At 46.2% G+C, this 25,780-nt stretch overlaps 8 protein-coding genes and 3 non-coding genes across 11 annotated transcripts; 6 read left to right on the forward strand and 5 right to left on the reverse strand.

The window, feature by feature from the left end:
• Positions 1 to 43: 43 nt before the first annotated feature.
• TRUGW13939_10038 (uncharacterized protein) lies at positions 44 to 498 on the forward strand (the record flags this gene model as incomplete). Its single annotated transcript, XM_035493154.1, has 2 exons — positions 44 to 322; positions 382 to 498. The coding sequence occupies 2 exons, from the start codon at positions 44 to 46 to the stop codon at positions 496 to 498; spliced, it is 396 nt and encodes a 131-aa protein (XP_035349047.1).
• A 1,262-nt stretch (positions 499 to 1,760) lies between these two features.
• On the forward strand, positions 1,761 to 1,832 carry TRUGW13939_10039. Its single transcript has one exon. It is a non-coding gene; the product is annotated as a tRNA-Ala (tRNA).
• A 1,128-nt stretch (positions 1,833 to 2,960) lies between these two features.
• On the reverse strand, positions 2,961 to 3,969 carry TRUGW13939_10040 (uncharacterized protein; the record flags this gene model as incomplete). The annotated part of the gene is made up of 3 exons (XM_035493155.1): positions 2,961 to 3,501; positions 3,556 to 3,873; positions 3,920 to 3,969. The coding sequence occupies 3 exons, from the start codon at positions 3,967 to 3,969 to the stop codon at positions 2,961 to 2,963; spliced, it is 909 nt and encodes a 302-aa protein (XP_035349048.1).
• A 1,262-nt stretch (positions 3,970 to 5,231) lies between these two features.
• On the reverse strand, positions 5,232 to 5,303 carry TRUGW13939_10041. The gene has a single exon. It is a non-coding gene; the product is annotated as a tRNA-Ala (tRNA).
• An 80-nt stretch (positions 5,304 to 5,383) lies between these two features.
• Positions 5,384 to 5,455, reverse strand: TRUGW13939_10042. The gene has a single exon. It is a non-coding gene; the product is annotated as a tRNA-Ala (tRNA).
• A 1,614-nt stretch (positions 5,456 to 7,069) lies between these two features.
• TRUGW13939_10043 (uncharacterized protein) lies at positions 7,070 to 7,375 on the forward strand (the record flags this gene model as incomplete). The annotated part of the gene is made up of 1 exon (XM_035493156.1): positions 7,070 to 7,375. One exon carries the CDS (start codon positions 7,070 to 7,072, stop codon positions 7,373 to 7,375), a length of 306 nt encoding a protein of 101 aa, XP_035349049.1.
• A 1,355-nt stretch (positions 7,376 to 8,730) lies between these two features.
• TRUGW13939_10044 (uncharacterized protein) lies at positions 8,731 to 10,603 on the forward strand (the record flags this gene model as incomplete). The annotated part of the gene is made up of 3 exons (XM_035493157.1): positions 8,731 to 8,920; positions 8,977 to 9,285; positions 9,483 to 10,603. Coding segments are annotated over 3 exons (1,620 nt in total), but the record flags the coding sequence as incomplete, so codon positions are not given.
• Positions 10,604 to 11,200: 597 nt separating this feature from the next.
• On the forward strand, positions 11,201 to 12,946 carry TRUGW13939_10045 (uncharacterized protein; the record flags this gene model as incomplete). Its single annotated transcript, XM_035493158.1, has 5 exons — positions 11,201 to 11,256; positions 11,307 to 11,695; positions 11,776 to 12,370; positions 12,490 to 12,636; positions 12,718 to 12,946. The coding sequence occupies 5 exons, from the start codon at positions 11,201 to 11,203 to the stop codon at positions 12,944 to 12,946; spliced, it is 1,416 nt and encodes a 471-aa protein (XP_035349051.1).
• An 813-nt stretch (positions 12,947 to 13,759) lies between these two features.
• Positions 13,760 to 15,382, reverse strand: TRUGW13939_10046 (uncharacterized protein; the record flags this gene model as incomplete). Its single annotated transcript, XM_035493159.1, has 2 exons — positions 13,760 to 13,853; positions 13,914 to 15,382. The coding sequence occupies 2 exons, from the start codon at positions 15,380 to 15,382 to the stop codon at positions 13,760 to 13,762; spliced, it is 1,563 nt and encodes a 520-aa protein (XP_035349052.1).
• Positions 15,383 to 17,954: 2,572 nt separating this feature from the next.
• On the forward strand, positions 17,955 to 22,040 carry TRUGW13939_10047 (uncharacterized protein; the record flags this gene model as incomplete). The annotated part of the gene is made up of 3 exons (XM_035493160.1): positions 17,955 to 18,179; positions 18,259 to 21,951; positions 22,008 to 22,040. 3 exons carry the CDS (start codon positions 17,955 to 17,957, stop codon positions 22,038 to 22,040), a joined length of 3,951 nt encoding a protein of 1,316 aa, XP_035349053.1.
• An 830-nt stretch (positions 22,041 to 22,870) lies between these two features.
• TRUGW13939_10048 (uncharacterized protein) lies at positions 22,871 to 25,589 on the reverse strand (the record flags this gene model as incomplete). Its single annotated transcript, XM_035493161.1, has 3 exons — positions 22,871 to 22,881; positions 23,180 to 24,349; positions 24,782 to 25,589. 3 exons carry the CDS (start codon positions 25,587 to 25,589, stop codon positions 22,871 to 22,873), a joined length of 1,989 nt encoding a protein of 662 aa, XP_035349054.1.
• Positions 25,590 to 25,780: the final 191 nt, after the last annotated feature.

Here is a 25,780-nt window from a genome sequence, read left to right on the forward strand (position 1 = left end):
ATATTATTAAACAAGGAACATTGAAGGAAACCAAGGCAGCAAAATGACAGCTCCAACTCCCAGATACCTCTATAAGCTTCTTCCATCCGATACACCCACTCCCGAGTCCGGCACACTGCCCGTCAGCAATCTTGACCAGCAATCCGGATTTATTCATCTCTCCACCGCACTTCAGGTCCCCAATACGCTCAAAATTTTCTTCAAGGATGAGCCCCTCATCTACGTACTCCGGATTGAGTATGAGAAAGTCGAGGGAGACATCCGATGGGAGAGTCCAGATGGCAAGGTGGGCGGACCACGGGGAGGCGAAGGAATGTTTCCGGTAAGCTTGAATGGATAAGATACTCGGGTTTCAAATGGTCTAACATGCATACTATAAAGCATCTCTATAATGGCCACAAGCTAGGATCAGATGAGATAGAAAGCATGGTTATCTGGAAGAATGAGGGTGACTGGGACCATGTATCGGAGAACGCCGGATCATGGCTGACGTATTAATGGGTGGAACAAAATTACAATTATACTATTTTGCTCTCGAGTATACATACATGTATGTATGTATAACGCTTAAACGCTCGGCGTGTTCACTTTAATATACTCCAGCCCGACTAAGCAGGATCTGCAGGTAATAGTTTTAAGTTACCTTTAGTTGCCATACCATTAATAATATAACCTAAAGTAAGGTTTGTGTCCACGATAGCTTTAGTCGTCCTGTACTGGGACCGGAAAAGGATCATCCTTTCTCTCCCGTACTATGCCTCACAATGATTTAAGTAATTCATATATAAAACCACTATTTGTTAGAAGAACTCGATGAATGCCACCGGTTTAAATGAAAATTCAATGTTGACGCCGCCAAAATTGAACGATAATTTCATATTTAGAACATTCGATAAGTAGCACCACGCACTATCTTCTTCATACCAAATAACTATGTGCTAAAGTTCTCTTTAAGATAGCCACTTAACACCCCCTAGATGCTTATCTTTGTTTATGGTTTGTAAGGAAAGGCTCACTGACAACGCATATCAAAGCTAGCTGGCGGGCGTAAAGCCCTTAAAAGAATTGAGACACCTCCGGGCGCAGACCATTACGATATGCTATGTAATTTTCCTAAGGGGGATCTTGCGAATGAAGTGTCATACCTACTTCAGAATTAGAAAATCGTAAAGACTTGTGAGCAATTATGGTGACTACCAGACCATGGTCGACTGACCTTCATTCAGATTCTCGGAATTTTTCAATACCTAACCTGGCATAGAATAATAACGACATTCGTCAGATTGATTAAACTTAGCAAGTACGATCGATCCAAATTATACGTTCAATTGCCCAATTTATTTTATGTTTCTGGATGCTTTTATTCAATCACCTCACATTAAAGGGACAGTCTCCGGTGAAAAAAGATGATTCGGAAAAGCCTCGGGCCACAAAAGTGATTGAATTACTGCGCTTATGTGCTTCCTATTTTCATATGAGCACAGCCTAGAGTTGTTTTATCTTGATTAATTTACGCGATGGATTAACAATGAAAATTATTAAGTTATAAAATATTTTGTGTTAATGGAACATCAGCTCCTAGTTACCGGTTACCAGAAGACCTATGCAATTACTTATAACAGAGTCTGATCTAGTTATAGATATACTCCACACAGTGGTAGGAAATTAGTAGTACTACTAATTAGTTGTACAACGAAGCTTAAACAAGGGGTGACGCCACAAAAATCCATATATAGTTAAATATGGACGATCATCTCAACGGGCGATTGGTCTAGTGGTATGACGCATCTTTAGCATAGATGAGGTCCCGGTTTCGATTACCGGATTGTCCACATATTTTTGCTGTTTTTTAAAATTTCATATTGTCAATAACCTAAATTGAATGACGTGGTGGTTAAACGCGGAAAAACACGGATATCAAAGAATTATTTTTGCGAAAAACTGCGCCAAGAGTGATGGATTTTGCAACCGTCAACTGCTCGCTGGAGGAATACTGAGCAGCGACACTCAGGAGGCCGCGTCAGTTATATTTTAAGAATGCAGTAGACAAAATAATATGTAGACGTCGAAAACGCGGTCTCCGACAACAGCTCATTGTGTCGCGAGCTGTCTGACGCCATCGCTGTCGATCCAGCAGTGATAGATTATTAGTGCCTATTTCATGCCTGCTTCCTCGATTTTATGCCAATTACCCAAACGAAGAATCATGCCACCAGCTGCTCGATGCAACTGTTATAGGAATTAATAAAATAAAACAATGTGGTTTTTGTATTTCTTTCTAGCGAACTAACTAAGCGAAGGGAGATCAGTAAGTTAAGTAATCTAGAGCTTCTTAGCCTTCATCTCCGCTGCTGTTTTCCGATCTTTTTTTAGATAGCAGTCGTCGTCCTAATTGTATAGACTCGTAGTAATCTATACCTTCGAAAACGTATACTAAACGATTCATGCATTTTACAGCATAATCCCCTTTAGCTAATAAAATCCTTAGTTCACCCGATCCATCCCCGATCTGTGTCTGCTAATATCATTAGTCGACTGGCTGGATCACCGGGAAGAGCATCGCGGGCGTATCGCAAACTATGTGGCCTGTCCAATAAGACAGGCTTAATGAATGCAAATTTTCCATCCATCTTCCCATTTGGCGTTGAATTTGCCGGGATTTCCTTTCCTTGCCCAGACACGTTCTTTCTAGGATTCACCTTATCATATTGTCCCAGCTTGAAACGTGGAATCTCAAGATTGATCGGGTATTAGGATTATGTAGCCTTGTAGTACCCTATACCAGTATGATATATTTGGAGTTGTCTTCCACGGGTAAGGAAGTCACGAGCGTTCTCCTGAGCGATCTTTTGATGTACTGCGTGAGCTGTTTCTATCGCATGTTTCTTGGCACGCAGAAATTTCTCGAAGTTTGAAAACCAAACTTCCTGTATTTTAAGATCAAGATGTTCACGAAGACGTTAATAGGAATCTCGTAAATCAATAGCCCACTCTCGACGAAGTTCATCGTTGTCGTGAAGTATTTTAGTAAATTCTTCACTTGACATCTTAATTTCATCATACGAAAAGGCTCCTTCCATTTTGAATCCTTGCCATAATGGAAGAGCCACATTCAGATCTCGCTCTGCCCAGACTCGTGGGATATTTTCGGACAACCACTCTTCAACATCAGAAGCTTTTAATGTTTGTAGAACAATCGGTAGGAACATCTCTTCAAGATTCAAGATTAGTTGCTCATGGGAATTGCGTGGTCGATGATCGAATGCTGCTAATTTCACAAAAATAGAACTGAATCTATTTATTACTTTAATTTCATCCCAAATATTGTAATGTAGTGATGGATGAATGGCTCGTTTGGTAGTGTCGTTGTGGAACTCGAGACGCTCCTTGAATTTGTATGCTTGTCCGATATATAGATAGAATCGGTCTGCTGTTTTAAGAATATGGAGATAGATCCCCTTGTCTTCGGCTTCCTCAGGATAGCCACCGATATTAATTAAACTAGGATAGATTAGTCTCAATTTAACTTAATAAACTCTATCAAAATAATCTTACTTAGGTAGTTTGATCGGATGTTTTTTTAAGGCTTTCATAGCAGCTGAGGTCAGATTATCGATAAGGATCTTCGTAATCTCTTCCGTTTTGATGATAGATTTGCTGTAACGATTGCTCTGAGTCTTACTAGAACTTATACTTTCAAGCATGTGCCCAGCAATACGTTCTAGGGGTGGTTTGTTCAAGTGGAGATCTTGTTGAGTAGGGAGTTGAAAGACTTGGTCATGATGTTCCTCATCGGCCAAGAGGTGAGAAATCCAGCCAGGATCGCGTATTCTGACCTCTTCAATGACAGATTGTATGTATTTTTCATGTTTACTGTCACCATCGTTGCCATCACGTTCATCATCGCTAGGCAGAGTACCATCGACAGTTTTTGCACCAGAAGATCTGATAGAAGAATGATATGGACATGTTCGACAAGCAATTTTGTGGCCTTCCGGGAATAAGGCGATTTCATGTTGATCTTCAGGGTCGACGCGAAATATAGTTAAATAATTGCCACAGTGAGGACAGACTGGAAGGCTTTGTTTTGTGGGCTTATGTAACAGGCTTATATGCCCAGATCTGGCACCGCGCGTTAGGGTTGTTACCCCTCCTGCCTGAGGCCCCTATCTGCCCGAGGCTCCTACCAGGCTCCGAGTCAGCTCCTACCCTTGGGGATAGCCTCAGCCGTCACAGTTACCTGTTCTTCGCCTCGAGCTTTCGTATGCTATAACCCTCAGCGTTTTCTCGAATTTTACCCGTCCGACAACACTAATTGCGAGATATCAGAGATATTAGAAGCTTTCCAAGATGTCAAAGCATTTCGAATTTCCACCGGTGTGACGACGAGTCAATTCCTAGGCACTAAGAGCACTCTGCAACAAGAAAACCACATGGGAAAGAAAAGAGAAAATGAGAAAATGGAGGGGGCCTTGCAGGCCTTTATATAATAGTCCCTTTGTGTGGCAAACTAATCCTTTCCCACCTCCGCCATGAAGTTATTCCCAACGGAGTACCGCCTAGGGCCATTCGCTGGAATACTCCGCGGGAGTGCCTTTGTTGTAGCCTCAGGCATCCGCACCTTTGTCCCCTACTTAGGGCTGTCACGGCCAGGGATCTTGTGTAAGTGTGATTCCTAACACTAGCTTAGAAATGACAGATAGATTCCTTCTCCATGCATGTTGTCCTAGAGAACCGCACCCCTAGATAGGAATCAAACGTCTTTGGAAAGGTACGTCACACAACAGTCAAATATGTTGACATTGAGATAAAATAATTGCATTCAACTTCTAAAATTGATAGAAGTATGCTTATTAGAATTATCTAGGGAGGATGAAGCTATCTGGGTGCAGTAAACGACCGTTTTGTTTGCCCGGCTGAGATCCCAATTCCCGCAAATACATTTTCACATTTACCCCACCCGCCTTCCCCCCCCCGCGCCCTCCCTTACCCTTATAATGAAGGTGTACTTTGAGGAGGTTCAGTGTTCCTCTTTTTGCTCTTTTTTTTTTTTTAAGAGTTCCTCCGGCCTAAAATAATGGTATTTTTTCACATACATAATCGCTGTGTGCGGGTGGAAATCCCGGAATGGTACGTGATATTCAACGGACTTTCTCTCCACACAAAACCTTCTTCACTCGGCCGTTGATTAAAAAATATTGCCCGTCCAGAGTACAGGCGTAGAAAAAAAGTGGACAATCCGGTAATCGAAACCGGGACCTCATCTATGCTAAAGATGCGTCATACCACTAGACCAATCGCCCGTTGGAAAATTTCTCTGAATTTTCACCTAAAAGATAGATCCGTATCTGAGATATAAAACGTATTTATGCATTCAAAAAAATGGACAATCCGGTAATCGAAACCGGGACCTCATCTATGCTAAAGATGCGTCATACCACTAGACCAATCGCCCGATGTGCAGGTTGGACGAAATTGTGTATCTAGAGACAAATAAACTCATATTACCCTACGACAACTACAGATGAAATAGGCGATCCATGTTACAGAGTTGTGCGTGGACCAGGTGAACTGGAAACCCAAATTCAAAGACTGTGACGTGCCTTTTCCAAAGATATTCGATTCCTATCTAGGGGTGCGATTCTCTAAAACAACAAGCATGGGAAAGGAATCTAACTACCAGGACCTGCGGGAAGGTTTTATCTTGTGTGCTTAGGTAACCAGCTTGACCCCTTATGGCCCCGGGGTGAGGCTATCCCCAGATCTGGCACCGCGGGTTAGGGTTGATGCCCTTCCTGCCTGAGGCCTCCCATCCGGCCACGAGGCCGCTCCTACCCTTGGGGATAGCCTCAGGCTCAGCCGTCACAAAGACAACCAAGCGTATTTGGGTTTGAATAGGCTCAAAACTACCTTGTTTAGGATCTTTCATACCCCGAAACTTGATCCCAAACAATGGAAGTCTTTCTTCTCCTATTCATGTTGAAAGTGCTTGCCAGGTCTGATCTCTATTGCGTTCGACAAGGAACCTCTCGTGCGATCAAAGATCAAAGTGGTAGCTCTTAAGAAGTTCGGTCAACATAAGGTTAGCAGAACTCGCCCGCCTGGTTAAATAAATAATTGTTTAATTTTACCTACCTTTTTTTTTTTTTCTCTCTATTCCTCTACTTCGCTGTTAGATATCGACTATCTTTCAGAGATCTCCATTCTTTCCCTTGCCAATAGCTCAACAGCCAAGTTTATTTATTCGATTTGAAAGCAAGAATCGTGAATAAGACATTTCGTTCTTTGGCAACTTGTGGCTTGAACCACCATAGTTCTATCTTCCCCAAAAAAAATGATATGAAAGAATTTGAACTGCTACTTCCATAATAACTTTGAAAAAGGTAAAACTCAAGTTAAGAGAAGATTTGCTTGTTTCGCTCTTTAAACCGAGAAAATGACTTACAGACAAATCCAATTATAGATACCAGATCTACTCCATATTCAGCAAACTGGGACAATAATAAAGCATTTCACAACTTCCAGTCAAGGGAAGTGAATTGGTAGAAGATGACGCAAGTTGTCACAGAAATCGATAACACTCAGCCAATAAATGTAATAGCGGATGCTATTATATAAATAACAGTTCATTAATATTATTAGTAGAGAGAATCTTGAATTATATATATAAAAAAGAAAATGCATATACTTATATTTTTATATTAGCAGATAGGTAATATATTTAAAAAAAATTGTAGGCGGCCAAGCCTCTCTGAAACTGACTCCCTTGATAGGCTCATAATACATGTATTGGCCTCTGATAATGAGATCCTCAGTTTTTACCCCTCATTGAAAGACCGTCTGTTTTGTATAGATGTTAGCCGACGTTCCCAAAGTTTTGTACAAGAACGCATAGCCTGCGGGATAGGCTTGGAAGAACCTAGAGCTTATTCATCTCGAAGGCTGACCTACAAAACTGGGAAAGACGACGTGGACGGGGAAAAGCCAGCGGATGACACGGAGATGATTGCGTCTAGCCTAGTTTTGGACTCGATACTCGCCCTGGCACGGAGATGGCAAAATCTGGTGGATGCAGTCGGTTGCTCCCGAAGTTTTGCTCATCCATTACAATGAGGATGAAATAGTGTACTGGGGAAATTTACCGCTGCCTGATGTTGCCTCGGTGAGTGATGACGAGTGGTCGTCTCTCCTTCAGGCCCTACTTTCACCAGCACTTGGGCTCAAAGAAACTTGCGTCAAACTCAGATGGGCTCTAGATATGATTGAGCGCCTAGATGGATTGAAAGAATCGGAACTTAGAACATACTTGGTCGTTAGCATCGAACAACGTGTTACAAAAGGTGCTAGGCACCGAAAAGAGCCTTCAGGATATTAGAGTGGATATGATGATGAGGATGATAGCATGGCGGATTTCGAGTATATCATCGTGCCGGTTCAATCCTATATGGTCCCCAAACCCTTTGATTTGTCCGCATCTTGACAAAGGCATGGAAAATAGGAATATGTGGATTTTCCTCTTTGATTGATTGATGCCTCAATCATAGTTCGGTAGAGAACCTTTTTGTTGAGGGCTAGGCAGGCTCCAACACTGGGCCAAGTACATGCATCCTGCATCTTTTTATTTTAGACCCTACAGCCTCCGTGGCTACGTTAATGCAGAAGATGTGTTGCATATTAACACATTTACCAGCTGCATTTTTAACAATTAGCGCGCGAGGCTAAATCAGCCCACCACAACTCAGCCAAACTTTTCGGTAATAATTACGGAGATTAGATTAGTGTCAGATAATAGTACCAATGTGTCACTTGTCAATGTTCCACTGCGCAAACACTGACCCATGACTATTTCACACGTAGAAGGTACTCTCACACAACTGGCGCATGATGCTAAGCCTGCAAGCCGGTTAGTAAGGTTATATAAATGTCTCTGCAGCAAGACTAATTTGATTGATTTAATAGTATATTCAGGAAGCTTACAGGTCTGTATATACTAATTTAACTGGTTTGATGGTGTACTCAGGGGGTCTGCAGGTCTGCACATCAACTTGACTGGCTTAAAAAGGCTGAAAGCCAGTTAGTGATATTATATAGGTGCACCTGCAGCGAGGCTGGTTTGACTTCAACAGCTTACTTAAGAAGCTTGGAAGCTTGCAGGCCCATAATATAGCTACATGTAATTTGACTAGTTTATCAAACCCGTAAGCTAATTAGTAAGGCTATATAGATATATCCACAGTAAAACTAATTTACTTAAAGGGCCTACAGGCCGATATATACATTGATACCAATCCAACCAATTTACTACGCCTGTAAGCTAGTTAGTGGGGTTATATTATTATCCCTGTATTAACAGGAAGTTGAGGTAGCCGGAAAGCAGAAAAATCATAGGACTGAATAGGTGCTTAGTTAGAAGTACAACAAAAACACTTCTTAGTTCTTAGTATGTATGTATATGAGAGATGAGAGAGAAAATGCGCTAGTCCCGATGTAGAGGCGTTATCGGGCCGATAAGCGGCCGACATTGACCGCCTAGCCAGAGACTTCGCGCTAGCGCAGGGTCGGCCCACAGCGCAAAAAAAAGTTATCGCGGGCTCGTCCCGAATTTCTCTTCTTCTTTTTTTCTTTCTTTTCTTTGGGAAAGGAAACTCTTCCCCGTCAACAGGAACCTCTAACCGTTGCTTCCGTTGACTATTTTCTCATTCTACTTGGTTTATTATCGTTTTTCTTGAGACTACGATATATTCCAACCCTTATTTCGCCATGGCTACCAAAGCAGAAATCCAGGACTACACCAAAGCCCTGGAGGTTTTGGAGAACGACTATCCAACCAGAGATGGTTTGGATGTCGATGCCCTGCTTGACTCGGACAAGCACGGTGCCTTGACTTACAATGATTTCTTGATCTTGCCTGGCTACGTTGGTGCGATATGTTGCAAGCAGAATATGTGCTGGCCTCATTACTGATTCGTTCCCTAGGCTTTCCCGCCTCGGATATCACTCTTGATACACCGATCACCAAGCGGATCTCTTTGAAGACTCCTCTTTTGTCTTCCCCCATGGACACCGTCACCGAGCATAACATGGCTATCCACATGGCCCTCCTCGGTGGCCTTGGTGTTATCCACCACAACTGTACTCCTGAGGACCAAGCCGAGATGGTCCGCAAAGTGAAGAGATATGAGAACGGTTTCATTCTTGATCCTGTTGTTATCTCTCCCAAAACCACTGTTGCCGAAGCGAAGGAACTGAAATCCACCTGGGGATTCGGTGGATTTCCTGTGACTGGTGAGTTTTTTTCTCTTTTTTTTTTTCTCTGGATTATTATGATGTTTCAAACTCTTTTTATATAACTTTCGTTCCACCGTTAGCAGCGAGAGCTGCCATGTGGAGAACAAGATTTCTATCTGAATATACCCCAACACCACATATATTGTTATGGACTGTTAGATTTTAGTTCAAAAGACTGACAGGTTTTGAAACAGAAAATGGCACACTTCGCTCGAAACTCATTGGTATTGTCACCAGCCGTGATATCCAATTCCACACCTCCGACGAAGATCCAGTGACCCAAGTCATGTCTACTGATCTCGTTACTGCCCCCTCCGGCACTACCTTGTCTGAAGCTAACGAAGTCTTGCGTAACTCCAAGAAGGGAAAGCTTCCTATTATCGACAAGGATGGAAATCTTGTTTCTCTCCTCTCTCGCTCTGATTTGAGGAAGAACTTGCACTATCCCTTGGCTTCCAAGCTTCCCGACTCCAAGCAGCTTCTCTCGGCTGCCACTATTGGCACGCGAGAAGCCGACAAGGAGCGGTTGACACAGCTCGTTGACGCTGGCCTGGACATTGTCATTCTTGACAGCAGCCAGGGTAACAGTATCTACCAGATCGACATGCTCAAATGGACCAAGAAGACATTCCCTGAGCTTGAGGTTATTGGCGGCAACGTGGTCACCCGCGAACAAGCTGCGAACTTGATTGCCAACGGTGTCGATGGCCTGAGAATTGGCATGGGCAGCGGCAGTGCATGCATCACGCAGGAGGTCATGGCTGTCGGTCGTCCCCAAGCCGCGGCCGTCCGCAGTGTTACCTCGTTCGCAGCCCGCTTCGGTGTTCCTTGCATTGCCGACGGTGGTATCCAGAACGTTGGCCACATTGTCAAGGGTCTTGCCATGGGCGCTTCCACTGTCATGATGGGAGGTCTCCTCGCCGGTACCACCGAGTCCCCTGGTGAGTACTTTGTCAGCGGCGAGGGCCAGCTTGTCAAGGCCTACCGTGGAATGGGCAGCATTGACGCCATGGAAGACAAGAAGTCTGGCAAAACCAACGCTGGTACCGCCAGATATTTCTCTGAAAAGGATCGCGTTCTCGTGGCCCAGGGTGTCTCCGGATCTGTCTTGGACCGTGGTTCCGTGACCAAGTTCATTCCATACCTTGTCGCCGGTATCCAGCACTCGCTGCAGGAACTCGGTGTCAAGTCCGTCCAAGAGCTTCACGACAATGTGAACAACAAGACTATCCGCTTTGAACTTCGCAGTGGCAGTGCCCAGGCTGAAGGCAACGTCCACGGTCTGCACAGCTACGACAAGAAGCTCTACTCGTAGACGAAGACGTATGTCGACGACGGAACAAAAAAAGAGTTTGATTGTAATTAAAATGAGTTGATGTCTTTGAATGAATGTCTAATTAAAATGGCTGTTGAAATTAGAAGCATGGTCTATTTGAGCTAGCTGCTGTAGGATTTTATTGATTAATTGGCTGTAGTTTTTGCAGTGAAGAGAATGTTCCTGGAGTTCCTTGAGGCCCTGTTCTTCGAGGCTGCAAGTATCTTAGCCTCGGCCCCTGCAGCTTTCCCCGCGCTTAGCCGTGTTGCTGACAACCTCTACTTGCATTAGACAGGCATAGAAGAATTATGCAACCGAGGTCAGCGCTATCTGAATATTAATAACTGTCTTTTTTTCTTTTCTTTCTGGTGTCCGCGTTTCTACATAGACATGTCATTTATTCCCAGGTTGGGAAACACCATCACGCCGCCAAAATATTGTCGCTACGCCAAGTTCCGTTCACCGCAAGCATTATTCTACTGCTATAGCGCGCTGTCAGATAAATACAGTCACGTCTCGGTAAAGATTGGCCAAGTTAAATTCTCTACCATTTCTAGACCAAGCAGTCGCCCAGAAATCCTATCTGGTCATTCAAAAATGTCGACCAAGGCAGCGAAGAGCAAGGAGGTGGCAGTCCCTCGGCCAAGCTCGAGGTAAGCCCTTTGCCAGAACCCACTACGTAAATTACATGTGCAGTTGATAGGATTGTTGATAATAATAAATCATATTTCACCAGCGTCATCCTCATATCTCCAGAAAACGAAGTCCTTTTGCTCCACAGAGTCGAGACCTCGACTTCATTTGCATCGGCACATGTGTTTCCCGGAGGCAATATATCGGCAAACCAAGATGGCGAGTGTCCACCCCCAACAGATACCAAACGGCATGACGATGCCCTCAATTATCGAAAAGCTGCAATCCGCGAGCTTTTTGAAGAAAGCGGCATCTTGCTTGCCAAGGACCGCGTCTCGGGGAAACTGGTGCATGTCAACGATGCCGAAAAGGAACGAGGCAGGCGAGATATCCACGCTGACAAGCTTACGTTTTCCGACTGGCTTCGTGGGCAAAACGACGCGGCTGAGCCGGATATAGGTACGTTTATTTAATACCGATAGTTCTTTTGCTTTGTGGCTTTTTTTTATCTTTCTTCCTTTTGGCTTACGACTTGATAGACGGGTTGATCCCATTCACCCATTGGATTACGCCACCGAATCTACCAAAAAGATTTACAACACAGATGTATCTATACTTCTTACCCATCGTTGAGTTGTCAGAGCCAGACAACACTGCTCAAGGTTTGCCAGAAGGTGGACGACAAGAAATCCAAACGCCGACATCTGACGGGGGCATTGAAATCAGCGAGGCCCGATTTCTGCGCGCTTCGGCTTGGCTGTCGCAAGCCCGCGCTGGAGAGATTATGCTTTACCCGCCCCAATTCGTTCTTTTGTCGCTTGTCTCGCAGTTTTTGGATCAAGAAGCGAGCAGTGATCCTACGGAGAGACAGCGTCGGCGCGCCGAGCTGTTGGAATTTGTGCATGCTGGATCGCCTCCCTGGACGGATATGTTTATTTGTCCTCGGAGCATGAAGCTTCTTGCTGATAAACGCGCGGTGCTGTCCTTGGACCATCCGGGTCCAGAGCTTCAGGGTTCTGGGAAGAAAGGCGAACCCGATAGAGTGATTTTGGTCAAGTTTGGCAAGGATGGGCCGCGCCAGCTTGAAGTGGGATTCAAAAAGGACATTTTGAAGGAGAATCCTGCAAGCAATCTGTAAGCACAATAATAAAATATTTTGTACACAGTATTGTAGAGAGTATTATTATAGAATCAAAAGAGTTATACATGAGAGTGGGTCCGGGCCAGCCATTAAAAAGCCGCCTCGATAACAGGTCACATGACCCACAACCGATATTGCTCTTTTCCGGGCCGCAATCGCTGGCCACAGCCAATTCTCCCTCACCGTCCAACCCGTCCAGACGAAACACCACAGAACAATTCGCCAAAATGGAGAACGAAAAGGGAGAGATTGTCGATCTGTACGTTTTGTTCTCTCTTTTTTTTCTGAAAAAAGGAGTCCCCAAAATCATAGAGAGAAAAAACTAATTCTTTTCGAACAGCTACGTCCCCCGCAAATGCTCGGCCACCAACCGCATCATCAAGGCCAACGACCACGCCTCCGTCCAGCTGTCTATTGGCAATGTCGATGAGAACGGCCGCTACACCGGCGACAACCAGGTCTACGCTCTGAGCGGATTCGTGCGTGCCCGTGGCGAGGCTGATGACTCGCTCAACCGCCTTGCCCAGCGTGACGGCTACCTGAAGAATGTGTGGAGCGCTCAGCGATAAATTCTTTCTTTTTTTCTGAGAAGAATAAGAAGTCATGGTGAGATCTAGCTTCAACATTTCGGACGCAAAATGTGATATGACTGACACTATTTTAGATATCTGTATGAAATGATACGCATTCGACTGGTGGTTCGTGGAAGGGAGAATGGAGTTTTCATTTTGGGGACAAAAAGAAAGACGACCCTTTCATCATCGCATACCTAATACACCAAATAGGATATGATGATCTACAAAAAAAAGGGAAAAATCACATTTTTCTTGCAGTTTACCGAAGATTAAAAATCCAAAAAACAAAAGAAAATACCCATTCCAATTCCAATTAAAACGGGCCGAACCCAGGCTCAGGATACGACACTCTTTTTTCTTCTTTTTTTCTTTCTTGCGTGCTGCATTTTAAAATTATCTACCGGCTATCAAAGCCTCCTCACTCCTATTCTTCCATGAGAGAGGAGGTAGAATACGTAAACCTTTTTTTTTTTTTAAAAAAAAAAAAACATCAGCCGAATATCAGATATATAATAATATATTCCGCCTACTGAAGAGCCGCGGTGATTTCAAGATCACGAGCCGAGGCACAGATACGGGCGGGACATTTTCTTCAATGTTCTCTTTTTCTTGAGGTCAATGTTGACATCTGAAATGAAGAAAAAACGATGGTATCCTATTCTTATCTTTGTTTGTTTAAACTGGATGTAGTTTCTCTATTATAGATAATATATATCCAGAATGCACTTTTGAATGATTTTTTGTTTTCCCTCGCTGGTCGTTTCGTTCAATTCAATCACATAAAAAGAATTCCCATAAAAAAAAAATCTAATCCCTTTCGAGGCGAACGGCAGGATTCGTCTCGATGAAGTTGATGTCGACCTTGTGGCCGAGAAGCTCTCGAATATTGCTCACTCCGTATCTAGAAACAGTGCATTAGCAACCAAACCGTCACACATATTATATGACGAAAAGTACTCACTTGATCATCGTGGGTCGCTCAAGACTCAGACCCCATCCATACACACGCATATCCTTTGGAATACCCATCGGCTCCAGCATTTCCGGCCGGAACATACCACTGTTGCCAATCTCGACCCATTTACCGAGTCCCGCGTGGTATCCAAAGATCTCCATACTCGGCTCAGTGTAAGGATTGTACGCGGGTTTGAAGCGCAGTTGATGGATACCCATCTTGGCGAAGAACACCTCCATAAATCCAATCAGACCGCCCAGGGCAAGACCGAAATCGGCAATGACACCTTCGACCTGATGGAACTCAGCCAAGTGAGTGGCGTCGACGGCCTCGTTGCGGAACACGCGGTCGATACTAAAGTACCGGGCCGGTCGTGGGTTGGCGGCGAGCTTGTGTAGCATATATGTCGATACAGACGTTGTATGTGTTCGGAGAACCAGTCGCAGCGACTCGTCCGGGTTCCAGGGATAGCGGTATCCAATAGATCCATACTTGCCCGACTCGTGGACAGCACGTACGTTGTCCCAGTATTCCTGGTAGTTAAGAGGCTTGTCCTCGGTCTTTTTGGCGGAAGATGGCATGGACGATGCTTTCCTCAGATGAGGGTCGTTGGGAGGGTCTTCGCGAGGAGGGTCTGCCGTGAGAGGATCTGCAATATAGAAAGTATCCTGGAGATCCCGGGCAGGGTGTTGTTGTGGAACGTAGAGGGCATCGAAATTCCAGAAACCGGTTTCGACAAAACGATTCGTGGGCATTTCCTCGAATCCCATTTCGAAGAAAATGTTTCTAAACTCCTGTCGCACTTTGTTCAGAGGGTGCAGGGCTCCGGTCGGGGTGGGCGCACCCTTGGCTTTGAAGTTGTAAGGCTTCAACTGGGCGGTCTTCCATGATCCGTTGGCCAGCATTTCTGCCGTCAAATCGGTCTCTTCCTTGACAAACTCTCTGGCGAACTTGGGGCCCTTGGAAATCTTGAAGCTGATAACTTTCTGAAGCGTAATCAGTTTCCTCTTTTTCAGATCAGCAATGACCTTGGCATCCGGAAAGGTGTGAGTGTCCTTGACGGTCTGCAATTGCTCTCTGGTCTCGTCGCGGATCTTGTCCGTGCTTGCTCTCAGCAAGTCCTTGTCCTTCTTGATCCAGCCGCGTTTGAAAGCGTTTCCCTGGCCGACCTTGGCGACCTCCTTGCCCACGACGCCGGGAAGATCTCCAATCTTCAATCCGTCGAGGGCGGCGACAACGGCTTCAAACACCTTGGCCTCGTGGGACCCCGAGGCGGCGATGGATTCTCCTTCCTCGGTCAGCACGGCGATTTCCTTGTCAATTGTCTCATATTCAACCATGGACCGCGAGCCCAGCCGGTCAAGCGAAGCCTTTATCGTCAACGAGGGGACGGCGGGGAAAGCGTCGGTCGAGAAAAGAGGCCCATCGGACGAGGCGAGGGCATCCAGCAGTGGCGCCGTCATGTCAGACGCCATTTTGCTTGCGGTCGGGCACGAGGGCAATCACTGGGTTGGAGAGGAATGAATGGTGCTGAATCTGGAATAACTGGACAGGCCCGGAAGGAACCTGGCTGTGCGCCGATGACTCTTTTCGGGCGGGATCAAATTTCGATACGGAGAGGCAGCGGCGCCAGCAGTGCTGTTTGTGCCCCGCGCTGCCGCCGGTCTCGGGTGCCTGGGTGCCTGAGGCAGAAACAATTGATGAATAGTCCGAGCATAAGTCTGGTTTATAAATACATGTAATCAATGAAGTGCATATATATTTGAACATCCGTTGAGTTCAAAGAAGACTGGTTTTATTCAAGTCATATTGACTGTCTCATCGCTGGATAATGTGATACGGGTTTAATGTCTCGTATAGGACAAAATAACATACTTCCACATTCGTCTTACTCAAATGCACCAATATTAGACAGAGGGTCGAAATGACATTAACGGTCGTATTTAATTAGACGTGATATCCGCGCTGGGTCCACATGGCAGCAGTACATGTACGCACTCTGTACTCCGTACTCCATACTATATCTCGCAATTACGGGGCTCATGCTCTCCGTCTTTAGATCTGCAGGAACATCGCAATTATAACATGTAATGGTCAAAGCGTGATGCGGTCAACGATTTACTACTACTACTACTACTACTACTACTACTACTACTACTACTACTAGGATTATTATTGTCGAAGAAGATGATGTGTCTATGACACTCTCCGAGTCTCTCGACTATTTTTCAACATACAAGGAATACCCTTGCAGTATATCCGTCATATGACGTCGTGGTCACCCTGCAGATTCCGGACTGACCACACAGCTGATCGTGTGTTATCGCACAGATCATCCTGGGCGAGCTGTCAAGAAAAAAGGAGAAGTTGAGCAAGGACTGACGTTGACGTCAGTTGCATGATTGGGTGGACATGAAACCTGTTCATCAATATGTTCATCGGCAAGAACAAAAGGAATGGTTCGACGCCGAGGAAGACAGCTGCGAGGTTCATGAATCAAAGATTTCCAATTAAATGAGAATACACACCTCTGTAATTTTGTAATCAAGGTGAATATTATTAGTGCTTCATGATTCTGTTGCATGACGTAGCCTGAGAGGCGGTGAATCTGCTCGGGCTAGCTAGGACATATCGGCTGCGCACCACTTGGTAGAAGATGAAACTGACCAAAAAACGTGTTTGACAGTAATAATAAATCCATATATATATTTTTTTGAGGATAATAGTAATAATGTGGCACAGTATTATTAATATTAAATAATATTAAATAAGAATGCTCCCCTGGCGAGAACAAAGTTTGGCTCCCACATCCCAAACAGGCTAGCGCGGCAGAGGAACTGCCCCAGATGGCGCGTGGCCGTCCCACGGAACGCTGCGGTGCAGTTCGAACTTCGCAATAATCAGCATGACCGTAATTTATGGAACTGGGTTCGTATGAGTACGGGCCGTACACAATAGCCAGGGCAGGATAAATGTGAGTGTACGGAGTATTATTGGTAGTAACGTAATATGAGTACAACTTTAAACAGCACTCTGTAGTATGCCAGAGTAATAATGATACGGTACAGAACAAGGCATTACTGTAACGAGCTGGTTCGGCGGGAGCGCGCTAGGAATCCGCCCCGCCCGTCCCCTCCACACCGACCGGGCGGTGGACCAGTCAGGGCGCTCAGCACGCAAACCAGTCCCGCTCTATCTGAATCGAATCCAGTAAGAAACAGACATGCCGCGGCCTGGCCCCACCGCCGGCCTCCAATAGGCTGCCCCGCGAGGCTCTCTAGGGCTAATGTGGGCAAACCTAGCGGGGCTAGCTCAGACTAGCGGCCCCCCCTGGAGAACTGCGCTCTGTCAGTGCGAGCCGGAAGCCTGAGGCGAAAAGAAACACAGGGAGAGCACGGAAAATATTCATTTGTTCGGTCTCAAGAGGGCAAAGTGCCAAAGAGTGGGAAGAAACAATAATCCCGAAAAAAACGGCCACAGGACTGCATCGTGCATACGCCGACTCTTATTGACTCTCGCGTCTTGCCGGGCCTTCCTGCCCTCACGACTGGCCCACCCCCCTCGCCAACCAAACAAGCCCCAGCCGCCCCGGCTTCGACTTGGCTTTCGGCAACTGCTGAGACGCTATCTCGCTTCAACTCTGCATCTCTCACATTTTGTTGCCCTTGGATCGAGTTCGATCATCGCGCCCGTTGAAGGGAAAAAACCTTTCGCTTCCCGGATCGCCTTGTTCGCTTGCTCTTTCGAGTTGGCTTTTCTTTGGATTTCTTCGTGCCCTCCCTCTCCCCGTTTGGGCGCTCTTTCTCAACGCCCTTATCACACTCAGTGGCGCAAAGCGTCTTTCCCCCCCCGTTTATCTACTGTCTACTCGCCCCGATACTTGGTCGCGGTAATTCAAACTACGCAGGACCTCATGTCGCACGCATAGACACACCGCTTCGCCGTCACCCATACGGATTCAGTTCTCCGTCCGTTGGACAGGCAAGGACTTGATAAGAACAAACACGAACCATAGAGACGCATCACAAAACAAGACAAACCATCACCATGGGCTGTGAAGACTCCTTCCAGGCTACAGCTGCCTTGATCCGGAGCATTGCCCAGCCACAGCTTGCCCCAACCGACGATGCAAGCGTTTCGCCCAAAAGCCAGTCTAATGGCCTAGATCCGAAGAAGATCAAATTGCCTGGTGACGCATCGCCCGGGAAAGCAGAGCTGGAATCCGAAATACAGGCTCTCATAGCTCGTGTTCATGACCTAGAGATTAAAGCAGTTAGTGTTGACCTTTTTCTCTCTCTATCTTTTTTCAACCTTCGGCCATGCCATCGTTCTAACTTGATATTCCCTCCAGCAATCCACAAAACCCCAACGATCACGGCGATTGAAACGTAAATTTGCCAAATCGGTCAAAGACGATGTTTCCGATGAAGAAGACGATGATGATGACGACGAGGACGACGACGAAAGCACCGAAGAGGACGACGACGACGATGTCGAACCCGACGAAACTGTTGAACTTCGCCGTTCCCTTATACCAACCGACGCCGACGCCCTTCGCCATATCACCACCCTTCACAACTATGTTAAAAAACAGGCCCATGAGATCAGTGTGCAAAAGGGCATCATCGCCCGTGTTAGAGACGAGCTCCAATTACAAGAAGAACATACGCGACGCACCTTGGTCAAGGTAGAACACGAAGACGTCGGTGTCTTGGAACGAGAACTGCGAAAACATCAACAGGCCAACGAAGCTTTCCAAAAGGCCTTGCGTGAAATCGGTGGAATTATCACTCAAGTCGCCAATGGTGATCTCTCCATGAAGGTGCAAATCCACCCGCTGGAAATGGACCCTGAAATCGCCACTTTCAAGCGTACTATCAATACCATGATGGACCAGCTGCAAGTCTTTGGTAGTGAAGTGTCTCGTGTCGCCCGTGAAGTCGGTACCGAAGGAATCCTCGGAGGACAGGCTCAAATTACTGGTGTCCATGGTATTTGGAAAGAACTTACTGAAAATGTCAATATTATGGCCAAGAATTTGACCGACCAGGTGCGAGAAATCGCGACCGTCACCACTGCCGTCGCCCATGGTGATCTTTCCCAGAAGATTGAAAGCCGTGCCCACGGTGAGATTTTTGAGCTCCAACAGACTATCAATACCATGGTGGACCAACTTCGTACTTTTGCGACCGAGGTGACTCGTGTCGCCCGTGATGTCGGAACAGAAGGTGTGCTAGGTGGTCAGGCCCAAATTGAAGGTGTGCAAGGAATGTGGAACGAACTAACGGTCAATGTCAATGCAATGGCCAACAACCTTACCACGCAAGTGCGTGATATTGCTACAGTCACCAAGGCCGTCGCCAAGGGTGATCTGACCCAAAAAGTGCAGGCCAACTGCAAAGGCGAAATTGCCGAGCTCAAGAATATTATCAATTCCATGGTGGATCAACTGCGCCAGTTCGCCCAGGAAGTCACCAAGATCGCCAAGGAAGTCGGTACAGACGGTGTACTCGGTGGCCAGGCTACCGTGCACGATGTCGAGGGTACCTGGAAGGATCTTACCGAGAACGTGAACAGAATGGCCAACAATCTTACAACCCAAGTGCGTGAGATTGCTGACGTTACCACTGCCGTCGCCAAGGGAGACCTGACCAAGAAGGTCACCGCCAACGTCCAGGGTGAAATTCTAGACCTGAAAAATACCATTAATGACATGGTGGATCGACTAAACAAATTCGCCTTTGAAGTGAGCAAAGTGGCCAGAGAAGTCGGCACAGATGGAACCCTTGGCGGTCAGGCCAAGGTCGATAATGTAGAGGGTAAATGGAAAGATCTCACTGATAACGTCAACACCATGGCGCAGAATCTTACCTCCCAAGTGCGAGGTATTTCCGATGTCACGCAGGCTATTGCCAAGGGTGACCTTAGCAAAAAGATCGAGGTGCATGCGCAAGGAGAAATCTTGACACTGAAAGTGACCATCAATAACATGGTGGACCGTCTAGCCAAGTTTGCTACTGAGCTCAAGAGAGTTGCTCGCGACGTCGGTGTCGACGGCAAGATGGGTGGTCAAGCAAACGTCGAAGGTATCGCTGGTCGATGGAAAGAAATCACCGAAGACGTCAACACCATGGCCGAAAACCTGACTTCACAGGTCCGTGCCTTTGGAGAAATCACCGATGCCGCCACTGATGGTGACTTTACGAAACTGATCACCGTCAACGCTTCTGGTGAAATGGACGAGCTGAAACGCAAGATCAACAAGATGGTGTCGAACCTGCGTGACAGTATCCAACGTAACACCGCAGCCAGGGAGGCTGCCGAGTTGGCCAACCGCACCAAGTCCGAGTTCTTGGCCAATATGAGTCACGAGATCCGAACCCCCATGAACGGAATCATCGGCATGACTCAACTCACCTTGGACACCGATGAGCTCAAACCTTATCCCCGGGAGATGTTGAACGTCGTTCACAACTTGGCCAACAGTTTGTTGACCATCATCGATGATATACTAGATATCTCCAAAATCGAAGCCAACCGGATGGTCATTGAGAGTATCCCATTCACAGTCAGAGGAACTGTATTCAACGCTCTCAAGACGTTGGCTGTCAAGGCCAACGAAAAATTCCTCAACCTCGCATACCAGGTGGATAGCTCCGTTCCTGATTATGTTATCGGTGACCCGTTCCGTCTTCGCCAAATCATCCTCAACTTGGTTGGAAATGCCATCAAATTCACCGAACACGGTGAAGTCAAGCTCACAATCAGCAAGTCTGAAAGGGAGCAATGTGCTGTTGACGAGTATGCTTTCGAGTTCTCCGTTTCGGATACTGGAATTGGAATCGAAGAGGACAAACTTGACCTGATCTTTGATACCTTCCAGCAAGCAGATGGGTCGACCACTCGTCGATTTGGAGGCACTGGTCTTGGACTTTCCATTTCGAAACGTTTGGTTAACCTTATGGGTGGTGATGTTTGGGTTACATCCGAATACGGCCATGGCAGTACCTTCCACTTCACCTGTGTCGTGAAGCTCGCAGAGCAGTCCTTGAATGTCATCAGTTCCCAGCTGGCGCCTTATAAAAACCATCGTGTCCTCTTCATCGACAAAGGACACACTGGGGGTCACGCCGAGCAAATTACACAAATGCTCAAGAGGCTGGACTTGGAGCCTCTTGTCGTCAAGGACGAGGACGAGGTCCCACCACCAGAAATTCACGACCCTTCAGGAAAAGAATCAGGCCACGCATACGATGTCATCATTGTCGACACGGTCGATACTGCGCGCCGCCTGCGAACTTTTGATGAATTCAAATACATCCCCATTGTCCTGTTATGTCCAGTTGTATCCGTGAGCTTAAAGTCTGCTCTCGACCTGGGTATTACGTCTTATATGACAACGCCATGCCAGCCTATTGATCTTGGAAATGGCATGATACCAGCTTTGGAGGGCCGGTCAACGCCCATCACTACTGATCACTCGCGATCATTCGACATTCTCCTTGCCGAGGATAACGAAGTTAACCAAAAGTTGGCCGTCAAGATCCTTGAGAAATGCAACCATGGAGTCACCGTGGTGGGCAATGGCCAAGAGGCCTTGGAGGCTATTATGCGGAGTCGATATGATGTCATTCTCATGGATGTTCAAATGCCTGTCATGGGTGGATTCGAAGCCACTGCAAAGATCCGAGAGTACGAACGGGAGAACAACCTGTCTCGAACACCGATCATTGCCCTTACAGCCCACGCCATGTTGGGAGACCGGGAGAAATGCATCCAGGCCCAGATGGACGAATACCTATCGAAGCCATTGAAGAAGAACCAGATGATCCAAACCATTCTTAAATGCGCAACGCTTGGTGGGAATTTCCTCGAGAAGAACAAGGAATCCCGACTATCAGGCGAGGGACACTCTGGACACCATGATGGACGATCTCAGCGACCGGGAATGGAAGGTCGCGCCATCACTGCCTCTGCCTCAATCACAAAGGGGCCAACAGAGAACACGGTCTCTCAGAGGGAACAGGACGTTGATGTAGAGCGGGTACGTGGCTCAATTCCAGTGATTTGATCCCAAGCCTTTTCTAACGTAGACATCAGCAGAAGTTGTTGCTGCGGTCTCATAGCAGCTAACCGAGAGCCGATGATTTCTCTTTTTTTTTTTGGGCTCATATATTGGCATTGATTTATATCCCCACAAATCTCTCCTGGCAGGGAGATTGTCCTCCTTTCTTACTTGTCATAATTCATACGACTGCATTGTGCTAGTTCTTTTCTTTTTCTTTTCTTGTGTATTTCGTTGTCGGTGCTCCTTGGTCTGGGGGTTTATATTACTACGGTTGGCGAATGGTTGGATATTCATTTTCGTTTTCGTTATCTTGACTTGTTTCATACCCTAAAGCTGAAAAAATGCAAGATGATACAGATTTCTATCCCCTGTTGGATGAATGAGATGGGATTATTCAATGTTATGGCGTTTTCTTTCTTTCTGGCTGTTTTGAGGAATTTTTTTTATAAGTATCTGTCAGAATTATTTTGCATAGCATGAATCATGCTGTCATAACGAATGAATCGTTTTTTCACGTTTATTATTAGATGTTTTATGATATTTGAAGGGCGGTTTGATGTCAACATTGGGTGCACATTTGCCCTAACCCTAACCAGTTAGCCCTACATATTTGTTATCAATTGATAATAGACATCAACAAGACAAGACTCATTTGAACATTCAAATATAAATAATAACATAGTCCAATTCGTAAATTAAAAATCACTGCATTTTATTAAGTCGATCTAGAATTAATTAAAAACACAAAACTCCTTTCTTTTTTTGAAACCCATCACAACTTTCTAATGTTCTTTCTTCATCCTGTACGATAAAACAGTCTTTAATGCTCAAAAATAATGTATAGCAAGATTTCGAGCTGAGTAAATTCTTCTTCTGAGGAGTAAGTCGTGATGAACTAATCAATAGCTAGTCACGGTCTTCGGGCCCTTGTTGGGGTTTCGTTGGGTTGTTGAGGTTTTTCGACCGTCGTCGTGGTCGTGATCGCCGTCATGGTCTCCATCGTGGTCTTTTCCATCTTTTCCATCATTGTCTTTACCGTCATTTCCATCCTTTCCTTTACCATCTTTGCCATTCTTGCCTTGGCCATCTTTTCCATCATCGTCATCGTCACCATCATGACCCTTTCCATCCTTTTCTTTACCATCTTTTCCATCCTTGCCATCTTTTCCATCCTTGCCATCTTTTCCATCATTGTCATCGTCACCGCCATGATCTTTTCCATCCTTTCCTTTATCACCATCACGACCTTTTCCATCCTTTCCTTTGCCATCCTTTCCATCATCGTCATCACCGTCATGATCTTTTCCATCCTTTCCTTTGCCGTCTTTTCCTTTTCCATCATCGTCACCGTCACGATCCTTTCCATCATTTCCATGGCCATCCTTCTCTTTATCGTCATTATCACCGTCACGACCCTTTCCATCTTTTTCTTTTCCATCCTTTCCATCATTTCCTTTGCCATCAGGGCCATTGTCACGGGCATGCTTCAGGTGATCTTTGTCATCGTCCTTTCCATCATGATCTTTCCCATCATGATCTTTTCCATCATGATCTTTGCCATCGTCTTTTCCATCATGATCTTTCCCATCATGATCTTTTCCATCATGATCTTTTCCATCATGATCTTTGTCATCGTCTTTCCCATCATGATCCTTTCCATCATGGTCTTTCCCATCGTTGTCTTGATCATTACATTTTCCGTCCCTATCTTTCCCGTCCTTGTCTTTTCCATCTTTGCATTTTCCATTCTTTCCACTCTTTCCATCCTTGCCTTTACCGTCATCATCATCGTCACCATCACGGTCTTTTCCGTCTTTTCCCTTGCCGTCAGGACTATTATCACGGGCATGCTTCAGGTGGTCTTGATCGTCATGGTCATTCCTGTCCTTGTCTTGATCATCTTTGCACTTTCCGTCCTTGTCTTTGCTTTGACCATCCTTGCATTTTCTATTGTCTTTTCCATCATTGTCATCATCGTCTTTGCCATCATCGTCTTTGCCATCCTTGTCTTTGCTATCCTTGTCTTTTCCATCCTTGTCTTTTCCATCCTTATCTTTTCCATCTTTTCCTTTTCCATCTTTTCCTTTACTGTCAGGACCATTATCCCGGGCATGCTTTATGCTGTCTTTCCCATCCTTGTCCTGGTCATCTTTGCATTTCCCATCCTTGTCTCTTCCATCCTTGCATTTTCCATCGTGGTCCTTTCCATCATTATCGTCATCATCTTTTCCGCCCTTGTCTTTGCCGTCTTTTCCTTTCCCATCATTGCCATCGTGGTCTTTGCCATCCTTGTCTTGATCATCCTTGCATTTTCCGTCCTTGTTTCTTCCACTGTGGCATTTTCCATCCTTGTCTTTTCCATCGTCATCTTTTCCTTTACCGTCACGACCGTCACGTGCATGCTTTGTATTATCCTTGTCTCGATCGTCGTTGTTTTTATCGTCATGATCATCATCATCTTTGCCTTGGCCATCCTTGTCTTTGCCATCTTTGCATTTTCCATTGATATCTTTTCCATTCTTGCATTTTCCGTCGTTGTCATCGTGACCATCGTGGCCATCATCATCCTTGCCCTGGCCATCCTTGTCACCGTCACGGCCGTGACCGTCTTTGCCTTTATCATCATGACCATCGTCGTCATTGTCACCGTCACCTCCTCCATCGCGGCCATCATCTCCTTTACCGTCTTTGTCTTTGCCATCCTTGTCCTTACCGTCCTTATCCTTACCGTTCTTATGTTTGCCGTCCTTGTCCTTGCCGTCCTTGTCTTTACCGTCTCCTTTACCGCCATCCTTCCGCCAATTACGCCTATGTAGAATACGCCTAGTCAAAAAGACCGAAGGCCGAGGAGACGGAGACGGAGACGGGGACGCAGCCGCAGCAGCCACAGCACCAACAGGCGTGGGAGTAGCAGCAGCAGCAACCGGGCTCGACGGTGAAGCTGGACGTGCAACGGCAACCAGACTACTGGGCGATGCAGCAGCAGCAGCCGCCGGTGGCGTTTGAGCGACTTGTACTGGCAGCGAAGACGGAGAACGAGAAGGACTTGGACTTCCAGCCGCGGCGACTACCGCGGGCGGAGGAGAAGAAGATGGCGATGGTGATGCTCCTCCTGCGGGTACTGACGAGGCAACACGAGATGGAACCTGGACTGAAGAAAACCGAGATGAGGACGGGCGGATGCTCGGAGAAGAGCTTGAAGCTGCAGGTGAAGCAGCAGCAGCAGCCGGAGTTTGAACAGGAGGAGCAGGAGGTGAAGAAGGGACATGTACTACAGGAGACGACGGCGAAGCCGCCGGACAAAAAGTGACGGTGACGGTCTCCGCGGCACAGACACACGGCGATACGGCAGCAGGTGTAGCGACATGCACAGAAGGTGATGAGGACACTGGCCTTGACGGCGACGGTCTCCGCGAGGAAGGGGATGCATGCACAGATGGTGAGCTCGAGACCACGCGTATCGGCAAGCTGCTGCTGGGCGATCTGGAAGGGCTGCTGCTAATCCGGTGACTGCTAGATGGCGATGGCAATGGCGTTGCACCAAGGGCTTGAGGAACCGCAAAGACAGATGATGCCAGAAGTATCAACGTCAAGACGAGGTCGGGGCCCTGCATTGTTTGTTTGTTTTTTTTTTTTTCCTCTTCCCTTTTCCCAATCTGTGAAATATTACGATGGTTGACTTGAAACAGATGTTGAGAAGTTGGCAAATTTTGATGAACGAGAAAAAAAAGAGAAAAACAAGCAACGCCTCCTGTTTATCAGACAGACCATGAATCTTGTTTCTCGCTGAAAGAGCCCAATCGGG

The sequence above is a fragment of the Talaromyces rugulosus genome, chromosome V (genome assembly GCF_013368755.1).
Source record: "Talaromyces rugulosus chromosome V, complete sequence".
Lineage (NCBI taxonomy): Eukaryota > Fungi > Ascomycota > Eurotiomycetes > Eurotiales > Trichocomaceae > Talaromyces > Talaromyces rugulosus.